This window comes from Bubalus bubalis, chromosome 15 (genome assembly GCF_019923935.1).
Source record: "Bubalus bubalis isolate 160015118507 breed Murrah chromosome 15, NDDB_SH_1, whole genome shotgun sequence".
Classification (NCBI taxonomy): domain Eukaryota; kingdom Metazoa; phylum Chordata; class Mammalia; order Artiodactyla; family Bovidae; genus Bubalus; species Bubalus bubalis.
Genome location: NC_059171.1, coordinates 17,428,039 through 17,455,056, shown reverse-complemented (window position 1 = coordinate 17,455,056; position 27,018 = coordinate 17,428,039). Strand labels below are relative to the sequence as shown.

General features: G+C 36.0%; 1 protein-coding gene across 16 annotated transcripts in view; it reads right to left on the bottom strand.

Annotated features, from left to right (window-relative positions):
* Positions 1-27,018, bottom strand: part of VPS13B (vacuolar protein sorting 13 homolog B) — an 848,142-nt gene that overhangs the window by 389,884 nt on the left and 431,240 nt on the right. For all 16 annotated transcript variants that reach the window (XM_044928327.2, XM_025264770.3, XM_025264772.3 and 13 more), the window contains 2 exons: positions 22,741-22,961; positions 10,174-10,377 (listed from right to left, as the gene is read on the bottom strand). In XM_044928327.2, the coding sequence (XP_044784262.2) occupies positions 10,174-10,377; positions 22,741-22,961 (425 nt within the window). The remainder of the gene's footprint in view (positions 1-10,173; positions 10,378-22,740; positions 22,962-27,018) is intronic.

Below are 27,018 nucleotides of genomic sequence, written 5' to 3'. Positions count from 1 at the left end.
TGCCCTGTGTCTCCTGGAGATGTTAGCAGGCGGATTCTTTACCACAGTGCCGCCTGGTTGTCATTAAAAACAAATTATCAAACTACTAGCACTTTTAAAGAAACTTTTTATTGTTGGGGTATTGGAGAAGTCTCTTGAGAGTCCCTTGGACTGTAAGGAGATCCAACCAGTCAATCCTAAAGGAAATCAGTCATGAATATGCATTGGAAGGACTGATGCTGAAGCTGAAACGCCAATACTTTGGCCACCTGATGTGAAGAACTGACTCATGGGAAAAGACCCTGATGCTGGGAAAGACTGAAGGCAGGAGGAGAAGGGGACACCAGAGGATGAGATGGTTGGATGACATCCCTGACTCGACAGACATGAGTTTGAGCAAGCTCCGGGAGTTGGTGATGTACAGGGAAGCCTGGCGTGTTGTAGTCCATGGGGCCGCAAAGAGTCAGACATGACTGAGTGACTGAACTGAACTGATTGTGCAAGCTAAATGGCATAATATCTCAAAAGATGATTATATAGTTTTTGAACATCTTCCTGAACACAAATTTTTGACAACCTAAACCAGCTGAAATACACTGAAGTATGTTTTTCCAGTACACAAGTAAAGTCTTACTTTGGGTCCCTGGTAACAATTACTGTCCCAGGGACAACTTGTTATATAGCAAATATTTGCTCTCCCTTCTGTGTAAGAGGGAATTTTCTCCGGGAAGCAATAATGAAGTTATGGACTAAATTTCCCAGTCCACCTATGTATTATGAGTATGTACATGTTCATCCTCCAATTTAAATATTCAATATTATAAAGTTCTTTAAGGATAAACGACTTGAGTATTAAATGCTTAATTTTTAAAAAATGCTGAACACTATTAAGTATCCACATCTATATTAGCTTGATTATTTTATAGAATAATGAAAAAAAAGGTTTTGAAGTATGATAGCCCTTTTATGACCCTGGGCAACTTTCTTTTCTAAAACCAGTTTGAACAGTGGGCATTATTTTGTATATATAAAACTTCATATACATGCCCATTACACCATATATATTTATGTTATGTGAACTCTCTCTAGCAACTCTCTTTCTCTATTCTGAACTGCAGTTGTATTTCTAGAGCCAGCCTGTTGCTTTCCTCCCTTTCTCCCACCCTTCCGTCTCTTTCCTTCCCTCGTTCCCTCCCTCTACCCTTCCTTTTATCCTTCCATCCCCCTTTCCATCTTGCCATCTGTGTGTTTCTCTGACAAAAGGCAACTCAAGGACGAAAGACTTTAGCAGCTGCTTCAGTATTTTTGGAACTTGAATTGTGAGAAACCATGTTTTTCTAAGAGTCCATTACATTAAGATGAGTAAGTATAAAGAAATGAGTGAAAGTGCTAATCTGGGAAATGAACTTTGGCAATTATGAATATGAGTTTCAAAAACCAGACTGCTTCATCATTACTTGTTCCAGTGTGCCACGTAAGAACCCTGTTGATAAAAAAAAATTACCAATCCTAATTGATAAAGTACTAATTTCATCTGATGGTAAAGGTCAATGCATGCTTTGGGGCTTCCCTGCTGGCTCAGTGATAGATTCCATCTAACAATACAGGAGACATGAGTTTGATCCCTGGGTCAAGAAGATATTATGGAAAAGGAAATGCAACCCACTCCAGTATATTCTTCCCTGGAAAATTCCATGGATACAGGAGGATGGCAAGCTATAGTCCGTGAGTCATAAAAAGAGATGGACATGACTTAGCAACTAAATAACAGCAAATTAAGTTAAGTACACAATTTAAGAAACTAGAAAAAAAAGACAGAACAAACCCCCCCAAAAAGCAGTATCTGTCTTAGCCTAAGTAGTAGAAAAAAGTTACCTTTGAGACTTTTTAAACACAACTCTGGGTTATACATAGGTTTGAGGGCTTGACTTCACACTACAAAAAAGTTTCAAAAAACATCCAGCTAAGAAGTTAATAATTAAAGGGTCTCAGGTTAGTGATGGCCTTTGGAGTCCCTCAGAGAAGGAAATACATGAAATCCCTATTGGGGAACAAGCCCTCAAATACTATGAAAGAGTCTCATAAAGTCCCACTAGTGGAAGAACTCTGAACAGAAGAGCACGAAAAACATAGAGAAACAGTCTACTAAGAGCAAGAATTACAATGTAACAGTATGATTAAACTCTCAAGATTCAGATAACAGATTTGATAAATAATATAAAAGAATTTTACTGGACATGGAACAACAGACTGGTTCCAAATCAGGAAACGAATACATCAAGGCTGTATAATGTCACCTTGCTTATTTAACTTTTATGCAGAGTATATCATGCAAAATGCTGGACTGGATGAAGCACAAGCTGTAGATGAAAGTGAAAGAGGAGAGTGAAAAACCTGGCTTAAAACTCACTATTCAGAAAACTAAGATCATGGCATCTGGTCCCATCATTTCATGGCAAATAGATGGGGAAACAGTGGAAACAGTGAGAGATTATTTTTCTGGGCTCCCAAATCACTGCAGATGGTGACTGCAGCCATGAAATTAAAAGATGCTTGCTCCTTGGAAGAAAAGCTATGACCAACCTAGATGGCATATTGAAAAGCAGAGACATTACTTTGCCAACAAAGGTCTGTCTAGTCAAAGCTATGGTTTTGCCAGTAGTCTTGTATGTATATGAGAGTTGGACTATAAAGAAAGCTGAGCGCCGAAGAATGGATGCTTTTGAACTGCAGTGTTGGAGAAGACTCTTGAGAGACCCTTGGACAGCACGGAGATCCAACCTGTCAATCCTAAATGAAACCAGTCATGAATATTCAATGGAAGGACTTACGCTGAAGCTGAAACTTCAATACTTTGGCCCCCTGATGAGAAGAACTGACTCATTTGAAAAGGCCCTGATGCTGGGAAAGATTGACGGCAGGAGGAGAAGGGGACGACAGAGGATGAGATGGCTGGATGGCATCAACAACTCAATGGACATGAGTTTGAGTAAGCTCCAGGAGTTGGTGATAGACAGGGAAGCCTGGCGTGCTGCAGTCCATGGTGCTGCAAAGAGTCGGACACAACTGAGCTACTGAACTGAACTGATAAAAGAATTATGTTTAAAATAAAAGACAGAAAAAAACTGAAAATATGAATTCATTATATTGTTTTATGAATTTATATAGAAATATATTTATAGTGACAATGAATATACACATCTCTATGCCCTGGTTTTAGAAAAGGCAGAGGAACCAGAGATCAAATTGACAATATCCGCTGGATCATGGAAAAAGGAAGAGACTTCCAGAAAAACATCTATTTCTGCTCTATTGACTATGCCAACGCCTTTGACTGTGTGGATCACAATAAAATGTGGAAAATTCTTCAAGAGATGGGAATACCAGACCACCTGACCTGCCTCCTGAGAAACCTATATGTAGGTCAGGAAGCAACAGTTAGAACTGGACATGGAACAACAGACTGGTTCCAAATAGGAAAAGGAGTACATCAAGGCCGTATATTGTCACCCTGTTTATTTAACTTATATGCAGAGTACATCATGAGAAACGCTGGACTGGAAGAAACACAAGATGGAATCAAGATTGCCGGGAGAAATATCAATAACCTCTGATATGCAGATGACACCACCCTTATGGCAGAAAGTGAAGAGGAACTAAAAAGCCTCTTGATGAAAGTGAAAGTGGAGAGTGAAAAAGTTGGCTTAAAGCTCAACATTCAGAAAACGAAGATCATGGCATCCGGTCCCATCACTTCATGGGAAACAGATGGGGAAACAGTGGAAACAGTGTCAGACTTTATTTTTGGGGGCTCCACAAGAGAAGCCACTGCAATGAGAAGCCTGAGAACCACATTTTGAGAGTAGCCCCCATTCACCACAACTAGAGAAAAGCCTGCAAAGCAACGAAGATCCAGAACAGCCAAAAAATAAAATTTTTTTAAAAAGAAAGACAATCAAACAAAGTTACTAGTCACCTTAAAGGAAGAGGAAGAAACTAGTATATAACCATATCAACTGAACAAAAATTCCAAATACCAAAGAATACTTCTATAATAAAATGGGAAAGATTTCTAAAAAGAAAACAAAAACCTTACTGAAATTAAGGAAAATACAAATAGAGGAACGTACCTTATTCATAGATACTCAGTTAATATTTGTACTAACATATTGAGATGAATATTAATATTATCTCCACTTTTAGAGATAATGAAACTAAAGAGCAGAGGTTAAATAATGTGATCACAGGGCTTCCCAGGTGGCACAGTGGTAAAGAATCTGCCTGCAATTCAGGAGATGCAGGTTTGATCCCTGGGTCAGGAAGATACCCTGGAGGAAGGCATGGCAACCCACTCCAATATTCTTGCAACAACAGGCAGTATTCTTGCCTGTTGTTATGGCTGGGGCATTAAATATCATTTAATAATGCCACTGAATTGTAAATATAAAAATGGTGAAAATGGTAAATAATGTTACTTATATTTTACCCACAATAAAAATATTCAGCAAAAAAAAGTTAACCATTGATTTTGAGAATCTAATATAACACATACAAGACAGAATGAGGAAAACAAAGATTCCAAAGACCAGTTCTCAGTACTCAAAGATGTTAAAGAAATTTAAATTCAAGTAACATGGCAGATCAAGTTGAAATGAATGTTTTCCATTTCTACCACGAAAGCACTGAAATTCTAGATAAAACACAAGAATTTTGTCTTTTCTTTCATCTATTCTTCTTCAATCATTAATACACTGTTTATCTGGGAGGCTAACCTATGTGAAAAATATGGACAAATATTCTTGTCCTCTGGTTTCTAGTTGTTCTTTGGAACAGCAGCAGGAGACAGGAAGGAAGAAAAAAATATGAAGTCAGAGTATTAGTCCATTTCCCACGCCTTTAAGCCTATTTATAGCAATAACATCCTAGTGTTACTGCTCCAGGTACTATACTATCTCCAGTGGTTTCCCTTCCTAGTCAACACCTTTGTCCTTATGAGAATGTCACTTTCCTCTGACTAATAAAATAGTGAAACTTGAAACAAATAAAAGGAAATCTCAAGATGTCAGAAATGAAAAGGAAACACAAATCTGGGTAACAAATGGGAACTGAGTCTGTGGTGGTAAATGGAGGTATCAAACTCATGTAAGGACCTAGAGGTTTGAGCAATGTCATTTTAATTCTCACTCAGGGCAATGGCACCCCACTCCAGTACTCTTGCCTGGAAAATCCCATGGATGGAGGAGCCTGGTAGGCTGCAGTCCATGGGGTCGCTAAGAGTCAGACACGACTGAGCGACTTCACTTTCATTTTTCACTTTCATGTATTGGAGAAGGAAATGGCAACCCACTCCAGTGTTCTTGCCTGGAGAAGCCCAGGGACGGTGGAGCCTGATGGGCTGCTGTCTATGGGGTCGCACAGGGTCGGACACGATTGAAGCGACTTAGCAGCAGCAGCAGCAGGGCAAACTGGAGTCTAGGTTGGAGCCATTTACATAAAGTCTGGACCCAAAAAACAGCTGCTTTTTCAGTCAAACAGACGACTCACATGAGGCTTCACTAAACTATAAAAATGTCGTGAATGTTTTCCATATGGGGCACCAAAGTAGGGATGGAACAAGAAAGAAAAACACCAACCTCTCTCTTCTCTCACCTTCCAAATCCCTACTTGCATCACTGATTGAAACTAGGTGGATTAGATACAGTTTAAGGATACTTGGTAAAGTGGAATTAAAAAAGGAATTGAGAAAATGCCTTGGAATGAAAACAGAGCACTAATGACAGTAGAGGAAAAAAGAAAACAAATACAAATCAACTAGCAAACAGTGGTGCACAGACAGAGAGAGAACATGAGCAGCTCTAGAAAGTAAGACTAATGGGAATGTAGAAGAATTTTCCTGCTGTTGTCTGAGAATTTTTTAGAACTGAATAAAAATAATCCACAAAACCTCAAGCACTAAGCAGGATAAAGGAGAACACAGCTACACTTGGTGGCAACAGTTTACTTTTAAAAGAAAAATTTATCAATGAATCAAGTTCTAGAATTCATATGATAACACACATTAGGGACCCTGGAGTTAGAAGGCAGAAGTTTTCATTTCAGCTTTGCCACTTACCTATACAATCTCAACCAAGTCACTTAACCTCTGTAGTTACAAATTCTTCACTGTAAAAGGGAAGTAATACCACCAATTCATAATATAGGTTTCAGAATTAATAGAAACAATGCTTGCAAAGTGCTCAGAGTTGAATGATTGCAACAGATAGCATGGCATGCAAAGACAGCATTTACTGTCTGGCTCTCTACTGCAAAAGATTGTGACCTCTGCTTGAAGATGGTACTTGCTTCTGGGCTACCCCATGGTAACAGAGCTGTGGGCAGTTGCCTTCTCTCTTATGTGCTCTACCTGGCAAGAACACCTCCATCAGAGCCCTATTAGGGCAAAGGGCAAAGATACCACCAGGAAGGCAAGACAGACACTGATCAGGCATGAGGTGGGGCCAGCCATGCCAGCTCATGCCGGCTCTACTCACAGAAATCTTCTAAATATTTAACATGCCACCTCTGAGTGAGTGAGTGAAGTCGCTCAGTCGTGTCCAACTCTGCGACCCCATGGACTGTAGCCTACCAGGCTCCTCCATCCATGGGATTTTCCAGGCAAAATACTGGAGTGGGGTGCCATTTCCTTCTCCAGAGGATCTTTATGACCCACGGATCAAACCCGGGTTTCCCACATTGTAGGCGGATGCTTTACCAACTGAGCCACCAGGGAAATCATGCCACCTCTAGAAACACACAAAACTTTTAATTTTCTTCTTAGCACTGACTACATGAAGAAGACTTTGTTGAACTAATTAAATGGTATACCACAGTAGCACTATGCTGTTATAAAATGATTTTGTTACAATGGGGAAGGGATAGAATATAATTATAGGATAATTTCAATGTGACAATTATATTTAAATTCATCAACATCAACACTCTTTTCCTGAGGCAATAATAAAAATATTAAAAATATATTTATAAAAGTAATACTATTATTCAGAGTTTACTAGGAGACACCAGAGGATGTCTCAAAACTTTGCTGGGACATGGAACTCTTGGCCTTTAGGGTTTTAGAGTAGAGCCTAGAGTGAATGGAGCTTTCAATTACTGAGAGATTCTTTTGATTACTCCATATGCAAACATCATCTTCTGTGTATGTAATGACATGAAAATGGTAGGGAAGCACTACTGTAACTAACTACAAAAATATATACTGTGTATATATTTTTATAGTTAATTACAATGCTGTGTTAGTTTCTGGTGTACAGCATGGTGATTCAGTTTTTTATATATATATATATATATATATTTTCATGCACACACAAATATGTTTTTCAGGTTCTTTTTCATTATACCTTACTAAAAGATACTGAATATAGTTCCCTGTGCTATACAGCAGGTTCTTGTTGTTTACTATTTTATATATAGTAGTGGTATATGTTCGGAGAAGGCAATGGCACCCCACTCCAGTACTTTTGCCTGGACAATCCCATGGACGGAGGAGCCTGGTGGGCTGCAGTCCATGGGGTAGCAAAGAGTCGGACACAACTGAGCGACTTCACTTTCACTTTTCACTTTCATGCATTGGAGAAGGAAATGGCAACCCACTCCAGTGTTCTTGCCTGGAGAATACAAGGGACGGGGGAGCCTGGTGGGCTGCCGTCTATGGGGTCCCACAGAGTCGGACACGACTGAAGTGACTTAGCAGCAGTACCAGCAGTGGTATATGTTAACCCCAAACTCCTAATTTGTCTCCACCCCCACACATTACCCCTTCTGGTAACCAGTTTGTTATCTCTGTCTGTGAGTCTATTTCTGTTTTGTAAATAAGTTCATTTCTATCACTTTTTAGATTCCACATATAAGAGATGCCAAAAGCTCTTGCAGTAAAGTTCTTACAATGCATAGTGCTCTTACAATGCAAAAGCTCTTGAGACCAAGAGATTACTGTATTGAGCAAGTCAGACAAAGACAGATATAATATGGTTTTGAAAAATAAGGAACTTCAACTTTCTTTAATGTAGTATTTTCCAAACTTATTTAGCAAAAGACTTCTTTTTTCACAGCCAATATGTTGACGTTGCACAAAATACACTTTGTGAAAAACTTTGGTAATCAAAAGCTTGCGGTGATACATTGATAGACAAGGATAATCCAAGTGAAACTGATAAAAGAAGTTAAATACTCTGGGCACTTCACTGGTAGAAAGGAGTGTCCCACTAAACAGCTGTTTACTAAGTACTGTATTAAACAATGTTAAGATGAGCATGAGGACGCACGTATTTTGGGAGTAGTCTTTTAGAAAGAAATATTTAAAAAACATCACCAAGTTCAGAAAAGACAGGGCTCATCTGAAATGGACATACTAGGACCTGCCATTCACACAAAGTACAATTTAAATGGTACTTTCTAAAACTGTGCTGTGTCCAAGCTAAACAGAAGGACATGGTAACCCTGATTATGAGATTTAATACAGATGAACATGCCCTGCAATTTCCAGAAGGAAGTCAATGTTTTTACCCCCAAAGGGTATGTCCCATTGACTCCATATCCTGAACAGTTTTAGATTTTCATTTGGGGAGAAAAAAAGTACTTCTATCACTTAGGTCATTGTGATTTTTAAGATTTGGAATAAGCAGGAATAGAGGATAGAGAAGTTGCTTATGCAGGGGTCAAATATCAATAGTACTACTCCAACATACAGTACTTGGGTGCAATCTCAAAAATGACAGAATGGTCTCAGTTCACTTCCAAGGGAAATTGTTCAACATCACAGGAATCCAAGTCTGCCCCAACCACTGATGCCTAAGAAGCTGAAGTTGATTGGTTCTATGAAGACCTACAAGACATAAAACTAACACCAAAAACATGTCCTTTTCATCATAGGGGATCAGAATGCAAAAGTAGGAAGTTAAGAGATACCTGGAATAACATCAAGTTTGGCTTTGGAGTACAAAATGAAGCCGGGCAAAGGCTAACAGAATTTTGTCAAGAGAGCACATTGGTCATGCAACAACCTTTTCCAACAACTCAAGAGACAAATCTACACAAGGACATCACTAGATGGTCAATACCAAAATCAGCCAAAATGGAGAAGATTATCTGACAGTAATTGAAGTAGGTGAAAATCCTGTTTATAAGTAAATATTTGAGCATTAAATTCTGTTTTAAATCTAAAAACAGTATTTTTTGTGTTTATACATGATTTTAGTATATACTGGAGAAGGAAGTGGCAACCCACTCCAGTATTCTTGCCTGGAGAATCCCATGGACTAGAGGAGTCTGGTAGGCTATGGTCCATGGGGTCACAAAGAGTCAGACAAGACTAAGTGACTGACACTTAGTATATATTAAGAGCTCCAGAAATGCAACTACTGAAAAGAACAAAAAATTTCTTTTCTTTGAAACTTTATCAAGTTTGCATTATTTCAGAAAATCACACCAACAATGGTCCCACTTGCAGCATTTAATACAGCCCTGTAAAAGTATGTTTGCATCAGATACATTCACAGTAATTAACTGCATTACAACTTCTAATGTAACCATGCCTGAGCATTTACATATTACAATAATAATTAACTATACTTTCCTTTAATTCTTTATATTTTATTCAGAATACTATTTTTGAAAACATATGTATATGCAGGTTATGTTTATTTTCATTTTAGGATAGTAAAGGAGGGGCTTTGAAAATATTTGTTATAAAAAGGGCACAGATATATTGGGTGAGGTCACAATGTGAAAAATGAAAAGGAAGGTTTCTATGATCAGAAGGAGAGAACTTTGCATTGGTCAAGATTGAAAATCACAATCTAAAGATAATAAAGACACTCTGGTTCTGAGCCTCTTTTGCAGTCAGCTTCTAAGTTTCAATACTTCTGAAAAACCCTACATTTACTGTGCCTTAGTTTTTGCCATTTCACAGAACCTCTACTTTCCTGAACTATCCCACTGTCTACTGAAAGTGATGAAAATCCTTGAACCTAAGAGAAACAGTAACGCACAGCCATAGCTACCACAGCACCTCATGAGCCTCTAAACTCATCAGCTTCCACAGAGGTAAGGTCATCTTGATTCTCAATCCTGACATAGAACTCTGTGGTATATATATACACCCTTCATTTACTAACACAATTTTTCAGAAACACTTACCTCAGTAGTAGTTCCAATGTCAGCAGATGGGCTACATGTGCTATTATCTGGAGGAGCTGTGCCTATACTGCTTCTAACTGGAGAGCTAGGGAAAGGCCCCACCACGGACTCCGGGTAAGCTGAAGAAGAACTGAGATTGCCTCTCTTCTGAATCTTATTCCAGACTTCATTCATGATATCTGTTAACTCATATAAGAGCTGAACCTAAGCAGAGGGAAAAAAATAAAAAGCAAAAACAAATCTTTCAACTTCTGGTCAAAACTGACTAAAATACTCAATGTGAGAAATTTAAAACTAAGTCCACAGAAATAAGAATACATGAAATAAAAATCTATCAGTAAATCATTGATTATAGTACTATATCATGATCTATAATATATGTTACATAATTATTATATATTATATATACTCTACTATATACATATTATCATGATACCATCATTCTAATGATATAGAGACAAATAATCCAAATATACAATATTAAACATTTAACCATGAATTAAATGAGACAGATATAATAACTTTAATCATACTTAAAATTGGTCCCATATTTGTAACTTGATATTTTATAGCAAGTTAGCATTTTTGTGGGAAAATCATACTAATAAAATTAAATGCTAATACAACAGCTTATGATGAGACAGATTTCTTCCACTAAATGACTAATAGAATCGCAAATAAATGCCTCTTAAACAGAGCCCTCAGGATCAAAAATTAGAAATCAAATATATCCTATTATATATGACTATTTAGTCATATATAATTGTCATTCTTATTTTTGAATTATTTACAGTTTAAATTTTCTCTATTTTCTGAAGAATAAATCTGAAAGTGGATTTCTTTTTTTTTTTTAATTTTATTTTATTTTTAAACTTTACATAATTGTATTAGTTTTGCCAAATATCAAAATGAATCCGCCACAGGTATACCCAACAAAATACAGTAAAAAGAAAAGATATAACAGAGAATAGTAAAAGGAAACTGTTATATGAGACTTTTCTATAGATAAAGAACATAAACTATCCAACCTACTATTCCCCTCAGATTTGTCATTCCAATATCCAGAAAAAAAAACCCAAAAACTGTTTAACTTGCACGTTGTTTGACTAAGTTCTAAGATATTTACATAAGATTTCATAAATAAGCATTAATCATGGAATTTGTATGACAACATATTGCCATATACTGTATAAAAGAAGCCTAGGGGGAAAAATGCAAACACAATATATAAGCAAATCCACAGCTGGATACCATATTCTGCTTGCCATTAAAAAAAGAAAGAAAGAAAGAAAGAAATTCTCATATTTATAAAAAGTTTCAGCCCCAGGACACATCCAGATGATAAAGCTGGCTTCTTATGTGGGCAGAACAGATGCCTAAAAACAGTGTTGTCAATCCTTATTTGATATAAAACAGTACATGGGTTACAGTTTTTTCTTGCTTTTTGTGTGGTGAAGTCTCAAGTCTCAGGTTATAGCTCTTTTTGTTTAAAAAAAAAATCTAATGGCTAGCATTCCTAGAAAAAAGCTGTTAGACAATTTTTAGTTTAATTCCTTTTGGCTTTCATAATCATTAGTATTTTCTAAAAAGAAATCGTTTTCTTCCAAACCAAATTTTTAAAAAGATTATTTTACTTTTTCTTAAATAATTAGAACTGACACATAAAGAAAGTATAAATGGTTTCTAAATACTTTTCAGGGCATAAAGTTTATTTCCTCAAGAGAACAGATGCTGCCTTTATTGTCACTACTTCTGATTTCCTTTAACTCTAACCATTAAATAATTGTATATGAATGCCACCAAGTATACTGTGTATTCAGCATGCCAAATAAGCAATGAAATAAACTTGAAAAGTATCATTATTTTCAAAGAGGAAACTTACAATCACAGAATCCAGGCTTCCTCAATTCAGAGGTTTAAAAAAATAAGGCAAAAATTCTGAAGATAAATGTTCAACTCATATACTTCAAGCTGTACTGAAAAATATACCCACAAAAGCCACAATGAGCTACTACTAACGACCTATTAAGACATCTGAAATTAAAAAGTATAACCAGACCAAATATCAGTGAAGATGTAGAGTATCTAAAATTCTCATTTACTCTGACAAAAAACAAAATTTAGAATACAGTTTGTCAGTTTCTGAAAAAGACATATCTACCATATGTGTGAACCATTTCCTAAGTTTCCCCAAGAAAAATTAAAATCTATGTCCACACAAAGACCTATAAAAAACTATTCATAGCAGTTTTATTTCTAAGAGTCTAAACCTAGAAAAAATCTCAAATGCTAACTAGTAAGTTAACCAACGGTACAACAGAATACTTAGGAATAAAAAGAAATAAAATATAGATTCATGCAAAAACATGGGTTAATCTCAAAATCACAATACTGAATCAAGGAAGCTAGGCAAGAGAGAGCAAGAGAACACACCTGTATGATTCCATTTATACAGAATCCGAGCAAATGAAAAGGGAGAATAACAAAGGGGCACAAAGAAACTTTTGAGGATGATGCATTATCTCGACTGTGAAGGTGATTTCATGGGTACACTAGCCAAATGTTATCAAATTAGATAACCTAAGCATGTGCAATTTATTGTATTTATGCTGTTGTAATTTAGTCGCTTCAGTCATGTCCAACTCTTTTGCAACCCCATGGACTGTAGCCTGCCAGGTTATCTCTGTGCATGGGATTTCCTGGGCAAAAATACTGGAATGGGTTGTCATTTCTGTCTCCAGCAGATATTCCCCACACAGGGATCGAACCCACATCTCCTGCACTGGCAGGTGGATTCTTTACCACTGAGTCACAAGGGAAGCCCTGTATTTATGTAAATCCCCAAAAACATTCTTAAAATTCTCTAAAAAATGAGCATCACATGAGGCAACTTTATATTGGGTATGTATGAAGGTGATTAGATATCAGTAATATTTTGCATATATGCAAGATATTAACCATAAAATGTAACATTCTTTAAAAATTAACTGCGCATATATTTTTCATTTAAGCTTATAACCAATCAGTAACCAATCAGAAACAAGACTTAATTGGGCTGGACAAAGGCAAAGACAAGGCTCAAGAAAATATACCCTTGAAGGATAGACAGGATTTCAGTGGGTGCAAATAATCATTCCAGTCATAAGAATAGCAAGAGCAACAGCCAAGTGCAGAAAATAAAAAAGACATGATGTAGAGGCCATGAGAAGTTTTGAAGTATATTAGGAGGGTCAGAGAGAAGCATAAACAGAAAGGTAAGCAGGAAGAAGAAAATTCATGGATAAACAATGTCAATGGAAACCAAGCAGGAATCAGCAAGCAATGTCTGATCCATGCTGAACAAGAAAGAACTCTAAGTGAATATTTAGAAAGGCTATTTTGTTTAGCATACGGACTGTTACTGAACATTATAATTCAGTTTCAAAAGAAAGATTTTGCCAAAAAAAACCCAAAAAACAAATAAGAAACACCCTATTCATACAGAGCATTACACTTAGTCACACTATTTGTTTACAAAATAAAACTGAAAATCAGAAGCATAGAGAAACTTAAAAAATGAGTGATTGGTACAAGAATACAAATCCAGTTTTGTCTGAACTCAATGACTGTGTTCTTAGGCAGTAATGCCAAATTCCAATATTGTGGTGAAAACTGAACTTACAGCAAAAAAAACTGTATAAATGGATAGGAAAGGAGTATAAAATCTATTCTTTCTCTAGTTTCCCATACTTAATTATTGGTAGAAAGAAAACTGAAATTTTATTATGTTAGAGAAGACTCTATATTAAAAAGATTTCATTTAATTTTTGAATAAACACAGCTTTTAAGGTTTGAGAGATTAGTTCCTAAAGACATTAAAGGAAATGGAGTAACTGGTAAAATATTTAAGATGAAAGTCAAGGTTGATGGAAATCACTCCTATGAACAAATACTTTGATTCAACCAGGTTAAATATTTATAGTGTCCAAGGCTTCGACTGGCAATGAATAATTTCTAGAACTTATACAGCAGTTTAGGTCTCTGCAGCTGATACAAGGATCTACAACAAATTCAGACATGACAATAAATCTGTTTTAGGTGTGCCCTACATACAGAGATTGCACTATATTTTAAAGTATATATACTCGAGAGCTCTAAGCAATAATGAACCAAATTAATTAATGTGTATTGCAAACACTTCTGATGTCATTCTAACAAATTAAAAAATGGTATGGAAGGAGGAATTGAATAGAATCAAGAAGTGTACACACTGGGCTATAATCCAAAGTCCACAAAGTTTCTGACAGTGCATGTAAAAATTTAGTAGACATATACACTGTTCTGGGGGAAAGGCTTTTATAACATTCTCAAAGAAGTCCATAGCACAAAAAAGGATAAGAAGTACTTCAGAAAAAAATAAATGGGAAACTAACACACAAAAAAACCCCAGATTAGCTAGTGAGAAACCTCTCATAAGAAAGATGTTTATTTAGGGTCATTAATCTTAAAATAAAAACAGTAAAAGAAATTTTAGGGATCTTACACATATTATTATAATACAAACACGTGTTTGTATGTTAGGGCCCACAACACTTTATAAGCCAGGACACCCCTCTCCAAAAAAGTTTTATAGGTATACTTCACTAAGAAAGATTAAAGATTTTTGGCCAAAAATGCCATAAACATTAAAGCAGTATTACAGTGTCTGCATTTATAGAATATAAGGAGGCTCTTCAAACTGCTAAGAAATTTAACAGAAAAATTAAGTAAATGATATGAAATAACTCATAAAAGAGGAAATTAAGTGGCCAATAAACAATGAAAATCTGTCCATCTGCATTAATAATTAGGAAAATACAAATTAATGTAAACAAAATGAACTGTCAATTTATAAAAGAGCAAACTCAATGGCCAATAAACATTTGAAAAGTTGCTCAAACATCTGGTTTCATTTCCCTTCAGCATGAAGGATTTCCTTTAGGATTTCTTACAGTGTAGTTCTACTGGTGACAGATTCTTTCATACAAAAACTGCTTTTATTTTGTCTTCATTCATAAATGTTACATATTTTTTATTTAGAATTTTGAGTTGAGAGGCTTTATAAAAATTTTTCGTAATTTAATGATGTTGATCTTTTGATCCCTACAGTTTCCTATGAGAAGTAAGCAAACAATAAAAATTCAGTCCTCTTGCATGTAATGTGTCATTTTTTCTCTTTTTCTCATACCTTCAAGATATGTTCTTTATCTGTGGCTTTCAACAGTTGGATTATGATGTGCATAGGCATGGCCTTCTTCAAGTGTTTACTTACTAATCTTTCCCCCCTCATTTCTGGCCTATATGTAGCACTCAATAAATATCTGCTAAATGTACTGCTAAAGGGAAAAAAAATCAAGTCATCATCTGTAATTTTGACAGAATCCAGAGGGAGCCTGGAATACAGACTAAAGCAATCACTCACAAAAAGGGGTTTATTTGGAGTCTCATGTTTTACCATTAAAATTTAGGTTAATCTGGCACACAAGGATATCAAATAGTATTTGCAAAGATTTTGAGTATTTATAAAATAATAAAATAAATAATTGTTAATAAAATTACATTTCCTTAGTATATTTATTTCTGAAAACTGAAACTGTTAGTGGCTCGGTAGTGTCCAACTCTTTGTGACTCCATCTACTACAGCCCGCCAGGATCCTCTGTCCATGGAATTCTCCAGGCAAGAACACTGGTGAGGGTGGCCATTCCCTTCTCCAGGGGATCTTCCCAACCCAGGGATCAAGACCCGGTCTCCTGCACTGCAGCCAGATTCTTTACTATCTGAGCCACCAGGGAAGCCCATTTCTGAAGAGTTTTCAAGTAAATCCTTCAGCGATTAGACATAATGTGTTTGCCTTCATAGATTCCTAATGAAGCAATTTCCAGAGCTATGGAGACGTAACAGGCTATGCTGCTGCTGCTGCTAAGTCGCTTCAGTCGTGTCCGACTCTGTGCGATCCCAAAGACTGTGTGATCCCAGAAACAGTAGCCCACCAGGCTCCGCCATCTCTGGGATTCTCCTGGCAAGAACACTGAAGTGGGTTGCCATATCCTTCTCCGATGCATGAAAGTGAAAAGTGAAACTGAAGTTGCTCAGTCGTGTCTGACTCTTCACAACCCGATGGACTGCAGCCTACTAGGCTCCTCCATACTTAAAAACTACATGTAAAGTCTCAAATTCAAACTTGTACCATTGGTTCAGTGTATTAACCAGTGTTTTATTGCTTTATCCTCTCAATACATGTTTGATAGTGTGGTTTAAAATTTTAAGTCAAAGACTTGTTAAAATTGGAAAGAAAAAAAAAAAACAAAAAAACAACCAAACCTTCCTTATCTAACTTATCTATTTATTATGCAGATGTCTGTTTAATCAGGCTTCCCTAGTGGCTCCATGGTAGAGTCCACCTGCCAAACAGGAAACACAAGTTCGATACCTGGGTCAGAAGATCCCCTGGAGAAGGAAATAGCAATGCACTCCACTATTTTTGCCTGGTAAACTCCACCGACAGAAGAGCTATGGGGTCACCAAAAGAGTCAGACAGGACTTAGCAACCGAACTACAAAAATCAACAACAAATCTTTGAGTAATTGATTCTTCAAAGTGCTGTACAGTTTTGTAGCTTCCAGTCCCTCCAGGAATACTGCCACATTCCATCAGGGATATTCAAGATAATTTACATACAGGATCTCAAAATTTATGTCAGAGTCAATCTAAACTATCAAAATGACATTTATACAAAATGACATTTATACATTTATTCAGAACTTGCAAAGTTATTTTCATAAATATCTCACTTAAAGTTCCCAACAACCTTGTGATCAATTTTGGATATAGCAGTTGGTAGCAGTTTAACAGAAATTGGTTTATTAGGACTCATTAAGAAAGAAAAGTGGAATTAAATTCATAGATAGAATTAATTACATTTTGGGTACAAAGGGATTCTCAGGGTATGAGGTTCTTTCAGCCTTCATTTATTTATCAAAAAAAAAAAAAGTCTTTGGTGTTTGGGGAGCAGCAGCAAGGAGCCCCTAGAAATCAAGTGATTGAGAAAATGTAGAAAGAAAAGAGCAGACATAATAAAGGAATATCAGGCCAAAAATAAGTTATTTATGTGATGACTTGGCTTAGAACTGCTTTAAACAACAACAATAAAACATGAGCTTAATTCTAAACAAGGTGAATATCTAAAGGAGATATTCCAGAGCTCTAGTCTTGAGCCAGTCTTACCTTTAATAAGACTCACAGAAATCACCATACTATTCCATGTGAAAGTGAAGTGAAAGTGAAAATCGTTCAGTCATGTCTGACTCATTGTGACCCCATGGACTATACAGTCCATGGAATTCTCCAGGCCAGAATACTGGAGTGGGTAGCCTTTCCTTTCTCCAAGGGGTCTTCCCAACCCAGGGATCAAACCCAGGTCTCCCGCATTGCAGGCGGATTCTTTACCAGCTGAGCCACATGGAAGCCCAAGAACACTGGAGTCAGTAGCCTATCTCTTCTCCAGTGGATCTTCTGACCCAGGAATTGAACCAGGGTCTCCTGCATTGCAGGCAAATACTTTACCAACTGAGCTATCAGGGAAGCCCCACTATTTTTTTTTCTTTTACTTTGATATACATACTCATATATCAAAGTAAAAGAAAAAAAATTAATAATAATAGTAGTTGCTGTTGTTGAGTCACTAAGTTGTATGTGACTCTTTAGAACTCCATGGACTGTGGCATGCCAGGCTCCTCCATCCTCCATTATCTCCCAGAGTTTGCTCAAATTCATGTCCATTGAGCTGGTGATACTATCTAACCATCTCATCCTCCACTGGCCCCTACTCCTTTTGCCTTCCATCTTTCCCAGCATCAGGGTCTTTTAGAGTCCCAGGCTAAAACACTAACAGGAGCACAATTCATGTAAGATGGGATAGCTATGGATAATGAGATTATGTGGAGTAGGATAATCCTTCCAAGGCTACAATGAATACTATAAGTCTTCAAAATATAAGGTCTCTGGTAGATAACTCCAAGTAGCAGTAAGCTATTTTTTTTTTTTAATTTTTAATGGGAGGGTAATTGCTTTACAATGCTGTATTGGTTTCTGCCATACAACATGAATCAGTCATAATTATATATATACATATATATATATATATATATACATATATATATATATATATATATATCCCCTTCCTCTTGAGCCTCCCTCCTACCTCCCATCCCACCTCTCCTGGTGATTACCAAGCATCAGGCTGGGCTCCCTGTGTTATATAGCTTCCCACTAGCTAGCTATTTCACATATGATAGAGTACGTATGTCAATGCTACTTTCTCAGTTCATCCCACCTCGTTTCCCCTGCTATGTCCGCAAGTGTGTACTCTATGTCTGTGTCATCATTCCATCCCTGCAAATAGGTTCATCACTACTATTTTTCTAGATTCCATCTCTCTCTCTCTATATATATATATATGTCTATTATGTAGGGATTGAGTTACTACTGGGCTTCCCTTGTGGCTCAGCTGGTAAAGAATCTGCCTGCAATGTGGGAAACCTGGGTTTGATCCCTGGATTGGGAAGATCCCCTGGAGAAGGGAAAAGCTACCTACTCCAGTATTCTAGCCTGGAGAATACCATGGACTACAGTCCATTGGGTCGCCAAGAGACAGACATGAGTGAGCAACTTTCACTGAGCTGCTACTAAATATAAACTATGAATAAAAAACTTTCTTATTACGGCCAAAAGTTACTTCATATCCCTTTATAATCTACCCTTCCTATCACTCCCTTCTCCTTCCCTATTCCTGCCCTACCTCTAGGCAACAATCAACCTACTTTCTGTCACAATGTAGTGGTTTATTCGCATAACATTATATATAAGTGGAATTATACAGTAAGGACTTTTTGGTCTGGGATCCTTCACTCAGTGTAATGCTTGTAATACTCTTCCATAATTTTACATTTTATCAGTAACTTGTCTTTTTTATGGCTGAATAGTATTACATTGTATGGATAGGATAGGACAGAATTTCTTTAATTCACTTACTAATGAACATTTAGGGTCTTCCCTGGTGGCTCAGAGGGTAAAGCATCTGCCTGCAGTGCAGGAGACCTGGGTTTGATCCCTGGATCGGGAAGATCCTCTGGAGAAGGAAATGGCAACCCACTCCAGTACTTTTGCCTGGAGAATCCCAAGAACAGAGGAGCCTGGTGGGCTACAGTCCATTGGGTCGCAAAGACACGACTGAGCGACTTCACTTTCACTTTCAATGAACATTTGGGTGATGTCTGGTTTTGGGCTATATAAATAAAGCTGTTAAATACACCAATGTAAAAGTCTCTGCATGCATGTACGTTTTTGTTTACCTGAAGAAATACTTAGGAAGGAATGACTGGGTTGGTTGTACAGTAATTTTCCCCACCCTCCCCCCCAGGAACTTTCAAGTTGTTTCCAAAGCTGTTACGTAATTCCCATCATTAGTACACAAAGAGCTCTAGTTGGTTCACAATACTTCATCTTTTAAATTTTAGCCAATCTAATAGGTGTATAGTGTTATGTCTTCTTGTTTTATTTTCCCCTGATGAATAATGATAAGCATCTTTTCATGTGTTTACTGACCAGTCATACATCTTGTGTGATACTAATCTTTTCCCCATTATGCGTACTGATATTATTTTATTTATTGCTCTATCTTTATGTTATCGATTAGAAAGGATTTCTTAAAATTCTGGTAACAGTTTGATAAAGGTGTTGCTATACTTCTTCCAAATGTCTGGATTTCTGCTATCTTAATGATACTTTCAAGGAGAAAAATGTTTTTAAACCTGATTATACCCAATATCTAGGTCAATTTCAGGAGAGCTGCCATCTTAACAATGTTGTCTTCTAATCTATGAACAGGTATCTCTCTCCAGTTAGACGTTCAAGTTCTCTCAGCAGTGTTTTGTGGTAGTGTTTCAAGGTAGAGATCTTGGACATGTTTTGTTAAATTCATTTGTGTATGTTTACTGGCATCAATGTAAACGGAACTGATTCATTATTCCATTTTCCAATTTTTGGCTGCTAGTACAGAAAAATACAATTGGTTTTTAGACATTAATCTTGTCTTCTACAACCATAATAAGTTTATTAGTTCTAGTAATAGCTTCTTAATTCCTCGGGGAATTTCTATAACATATTTGATCATATGAAAAAAGGTAGAGTTTTACTTCTTTTATCTCTAGTCTTATTATTTCTTTTGCTTGGTTATTTCTTTTTAATTGCAATGGCTAAGATGGTCAGTATGACATAGAGGTGATGAAAGAAGGCATCCTGTGTTTTTCTTGATCTTAGTGGAAAACAATTCAATATTTTTCAATTACGTGTGGCATGTGGTTTCATCGACTCAATGGACATGAGTGTGAGTGAACTCTGGGAGTTGGTGATGGACAGGGAGGCCTGGCGTGCTGCAATTCATGGGGTCGCAAAGAGTCGGACACGACTGAGTGACTGAACTGAAATGAACTGTGGTTTCTCTTTCCTTTATGAGTTATTGTTTAATGTCCAGATATTTATAGTTTTCCTAGTTAATTATTGATATCTAATATAATTCGACTATGGTTAATATACTGATTTTAATTCTTTTCATACAATGAGACCATGCATATATGAAAATAATATGCATTCCATGGTTGTTGAATAGTGTTCTATAAATGTCAATTAGATGAAAGTGGGTTCACAAGTATTTTTCATATCTTCTATATCTCCAATTATTTATTTTTCATTTAATTCTTTAACAATCACTGAGAGAGATGGGATAATAATTTCCTAATATGATTAAATAGAATTACCTATTTTTTCCTTTAATTCTGTCCATTTTTCTTTCATTTCCTTTATCTCTGAGAACACTCCTTTATGTCTATTTTATTTGATGTTAAAATAAACAAATCCATCTTTCTTATATTGTTTGTACATTTTCCTATACATGTATTTATATTCTGTTTCTTAATATTTCAAGTGTTTCCCTATTATGCAATGTATAGTAGAGTGCTGCTTTATTACTACTCTATTAGGAGCAGCTAGACCAGGGATCAGCAAATTTTCTGTAAATGGCCAAATAGTAAACATTCTATACTTCTTAAGCCATAGTGTTCTCCCTTGCTGTTCCTTCATTCTGTGGCTGCAGTGGTCCCACCTGCCAATGGAGGAGATGTAAGAGACTTGGGTTCGATCCCTGGATCCAGAAGTTCCCCTGGAGGAGGGCATGGCAACCCACTTTAGTACTTCTGGTGTGGAGAATCCCATGCACAGAGGAGCCTGGTGGGCTATGATCTAAAGGGTTGCAAAGAGTCAGACACCACTGAAGCAACTTAGTATGCATGCACAGTATGATGGCATTCTTGGACAATAGGTAAAAATGTGGGTGTAGTCTAATTTGCCTGCAGGCCTTAATCTGCTGAATCCTGGTCTAACACTCCACCAGTTAAGATCATAACCTTTAACGTAATACTTGTGCAACTGGGTTCAGCCCTGTAATTTTATTTTTTTGTTTTCTATTTCCACCCTGCGTTATGTAACTCTGTTATCATGTCTTCCTTTCTTTAGATTATTTGAATTTTTTTTAGTATTTAATTTTATCTATTGGTGTTTGGCTGTATCTCTTGGTATTTTTACTTTATTTTAGGCTCAGCTGGTAAAGAATCCACCCGCAATGTGGGAGACCTGGGTTTGATCCCTGAGTTGGGAAGACCCCCTGCAGAAGGGAAAGGCTACCCACTACAGTATTCTGGCCTGGAGAATTCCATGGACTGTATATAGTTCATGGGTGGCAAAGACCTGGACACGACTGAGGGACTTTCACTTCACTAAGACACTTTTAAAACTGGCTTGTAACTACTAATGCTGGGATAAACAAAGATTTATCAACATTGATCTGTCAAATCCAATAAAAATTTTAAAGCATTGTTTTAAAAATATAATTTCAAATATTATTCAACATTGACAATCTGAGTGGAAATTATATGAGAGTTTGCTTGGGGTCAAAGAAACAAATATTAAATTGTATGCAGTTAATAATTTGTACAAACCCAGGAGACCTGAGCTCATACTAAATTATAAAACCGTCAAATATACATGTTTGGCCTATTCCAACTGGAATGTTAAATGATTAACAAATGCCTTTTTTAAACAGTCAACGTGATTTAAAATAAAAATACTACATGTTGAGCAAACGAAGTTCTGAGTGAGAATCTGATTAGAAATTACACGTGATCACTTCAACAGACTCTTCCAATCTGACAGTAAAGTAGTTCTTCACTGTTTAAAAACCTTACATCTGCAACTGATTTCATTCCATCAGCCAAAAAATGCATTTATGCTGCCACCATTACATTTTCAGAAGAGTTTAAATTACAAAACTTGAGAGAACTTCAAAGCAATACTTAATCTAACCATTCTGATCTTGATGGCCTTGTTAAAAATAATTTAGGACACTTAACAGAAAAGAAACCCTTCAACAAAATGGGTAACAATTGTTCTTAAATCACGTTATTTTAAATTTCCTTTCATAAATCAAATGTACCTACCTGGGGGTTTGAGCATTTTATCTCAAGTGACTCTAGGTCAACATGCAGACAGACAACAAATGAATGCCTCATATCAGGTCCTGTAGCAAGCAATTTTTGGGATGTAACAGCTAGTGTAGAGGTACAACCCATGGGTTCCACTAGGCAAAGTGTCACTTGTTTTCCAAAAAGGGTATAAATGCTGAAATGATGCAAGCTGATTGTCCAAGGAAAAGCATCACCTGATAATAGGGACAAAAGGGGTTAGGGAGGCAGACATACAAAAATATAGTTAACTGTCATTTGATATTAAGGTGTCTACTATCAATATTATCTACTATCAAATATTATCAAATATTGTCTACTATCAATATTTGAAATAGAAAACACTTAATATGGCATCATAAAAAACATACATTGTATCATAGACCAACATGTTAAACAGTTCACATGCTATAGAAGAGTTACTTCTTAATATTTGTATTTATTGTACATACTACTATAACAATAATTAAGGTACATTATAAAAGAAAAAATAGAAATTAAGGAATGAGATAAAAATATAAACACAAGTTCTAACTTTGTATTCCCTCACTGGTTTACTAGTGGGTTGCACAGTGCAACTTGTGGGATGTAAGTACCTTGGAGACCACAAAAAATGTGTTAAATTAAGAAAATGGACTAAATGTGGCCCATGATCTGACTGCAGAATAATGAAAAATAAATAAATAAACAATTTACTATGGTCTGTTGGAATGTCTGCATCAGAATCATGCAGATGCTGATATAAAATACAGATTCTTGGTTTCTACTTCAGACCTACTTAATCAGAAATCTCTGCAGGTTAAAACTCAGGATGCATATCCACATCTTCAGTTGGATACCCTTACATATGTATAAAAGGATATATACATACACACACACACACATATTTGATTTAAAAAATAAGTACTCATACATTTCAAGGTTAAGAGCAAAATTTTGTTGTTTTAAACTTTTTTCTTTTATAAATTTATCAGAGAAAAGAACTGTCAGTATAAATTAATGAGATAAAACCATCCTTTTTACAACTATGGCTACCAGTAAAATGCTTCATGAAATAGAATTTATAAGTGTACTTGTATTAGAATATTTATATACATTGAATACTGTGATGCCAATTTGATGGAAAATATGTTCATATGACTTGTCTTTTTGACTCTGAAAAACTACTAGCACTTATTAGTATGTTGTTGTTGAGTTGCCAAGTTGTCAAACTCTTTGTGACCCTATGAACTGTAGCCTCCCAGGCTCCTCTATCCTTCACTATCTCCTAGAGCTTGCTGAAACTCATGTCCATCGAGTCAGTGAGGCTATTTAACCATCACATCCTCTATTGCCTGCTTCTGCTCCTGCTCTCAATCTTTCCCATAATCAGGGTATTTTCCAATTAGTCAGGTGGCATCAGGTGGCCAAAGTATTAGAGTTTCAGTTTCATCATCAGTCCTTCCAATGAATATTCAGGATTGATTTCTTTCAGGATTGACTGTTTTGATCTCCTTGCTGTTGGAGGAACTCAAAGAGTCTTCTCCAGTACCACAGTTCGAAAGCATCAATTCTTTGGCACTCAGCCTTCTTTATGCTCCAACTTTCACATCTGTACATGACTACTGAAAAAACCACAGCTTTGACTATATGGATGTTTGTCGGCAAAATGATGTCTCTGCTTTTAGTCATAGCTTTCCTTCCAAGGAGTAAGAGTCTTTTAATTTCATTGCTGCAGTCCTGCAGTCACCATTCGCAGTGATACTGGGGCCCAAGAAAATAGTCTGTCACTGTTTCCACATTTTCCCCTATTTGACATGAAGTGATGTGACAAGATGTCATGATCTTAGTTTTTTGAAAGCTGAGTTTTAAGTGAGCTTTTTCACTCTCATCAAGGGATCTTTAGTTCCTCTTCACTTTCTGCCATTAGAGTGGTATCATGTGCCTATCTGAGGCTGTTGATATTTCTCCTGGCAATCTAGATTACAGCTTGTGCTTCATCCAACCTGGCATTTCCCATGATGTACTCTGTATATAAGTTAAATAAGCAGGGTGACAGTATATCACCTTGATGTACTTCTTTCCCAATTTTGAACTCGTCTGTTGTTCCATGTCTGGTTCTAATTGCTGCTTCTTGACCTGCATACAGGTTTCTCAGGAGATAGGTAAGGTGGGCTGGTATTCCCATCTCTTTAAGAATTCTCCACAGTTTGTTGTGATCCACACTGTCAAAGGCTTTAGCATAGTCAAACAAGACTCGTCAACAGAGATAGGATAATATAGACTTTAAGAATCTGGATTGTCTCAAAACAAATTAAAAATATTTATCTTCTAATTAGAGAGGTACTGGTACCTCACTGAAAATAACTTAGAAAATATATAAAGAAAAAAAAATCAAAACCAGTCATAATTCACCTTCCATCTTGCTACTCCCAGGAATATACACTATTACCATTGTTCTATTTCCTTTTTTTTCTCCCTTATAGTGTTGGCCACGTGTACACTGAGTTGAAACTAGGATCATACTGTACTTTTAAGTTCATATTATTTTTTTGGTAAGGAAAAATAAAAAATTAAGTGAATAACTAAGTAGATCATGTTCTAGATATATATATTAAAAGTATAAATACGCATTTGAATTGTGAATAGTGATATTGAAGGGGTACTACAAGATAGATTCTCGTAGGTTTGAACATTCAAAATGTCTTAATCAAGAAGCTAACACTATTAAACTTGGAAACTTTCAAGTTGAGACTCGAATAATAATATAATTGTAGCTACACAACAGTCCACAATAATTTGACTGGAAACAATGAAAACTGCATAATAATATGTGGTTAGCACTGTGGTACTCTGCCTGTCTTAAGACTTAAAATATTTTGCCCTCAAGAAGAATGACCAACTTTAAATCATCTGTAACTAATTCTGAAATTGTTTAAAAATCTACACAAGTTTCCATGCTATTTACAAAATAAAGGCTTTGCCAAATTTGTCTTAAAATATTTTGGAATTATTTCAGGCTACATATTTTAAAATTGGTAGAGAGCTATATATAGTCTTTCAAATTTCATGTTATCCAAGAAATGCTAAATGATGATTATGTTGGATTAAAAAACACATTTAAATTCATGAAATTGAAAAAAAGAACTCCAAATGACACTGGTACTATCTTAGATATGTGTCTGCTTCTTCTTTGGAATCAGACCATAAGTTGAAATTTGGTATACCATTTTCTAAGTCTTAAACAGAACCTTTTAACATAATACTTTACATTCATTTATTTAGCAAGCAGATAATCTATTTTAAAAAGCACATTTTACCTAGAAGATGAGATTTTAATGTGTAATGACAAACATTCCCACAATTAATCACTGTGAAAAAATTACCAAAACATAACACATCATTATTGCACAACTATTCCTTTTAAACACATACACAATAAAAATAAATAAATAAATAAAAGCACCTCATCTATTTACAACACTGGCAATATACTGTATGAGGAGTTGTTAAAATATGACAGACCATGACAGACCCGGACCATGTACTATTCTGAGACCTTCAAGATTATTTCAGAAAATTTATTTATTGCTGGCAGAATTCAGAAAATGTCTAACAAATTGTCTAAAGAACAAGAAAAAGAAAGAAGGCTGAAAATTCCATTTCTGTGTGAATCTGTAAAACGTCTATATTATCAACAGAGAAAAGACTAGTGATAAATTAATTCTCAGAAAAATGATAATCAAATACTGAACTACTTTGTACAAAAAAATGTAAAAGAGAGTGAATATGACAAAGCTTTAGGACAAACTTAATACATAAATTCAACGTGAGACTATGTGATACATGTCAACAATTGGGAAGGGGGACTTGATTAGATAATAGTAACTTAAAACTAAGTGAAATTATAAAAATTACATGGTATGGATTTCCTTACACAGTATCACACATTGCTGGTTTTGCACAACGCAAAGCGTAAAATAAAGGACCGATTTGGATGACAAAAGAAAGCACTATCTAGAGCAAAACAAAAATAAAAACAAAAACCTATATATGTACATTTTGACAATCTTATTATCAATGTTGGGGTCACTGAACAGTGACTATTTATACAGACCTGATTATATACATCTAATTTACAATCTTCAATATTGGTGGGCAGGGATTGATATTCTGGAAAGAGAATCAGTCTTCCCCTTTCTAAAGATACTGTACTTTCCTACAGGAAAAAGTGCATATACTTTGTGCCTTATAAACATCAATATGGAAAATGAA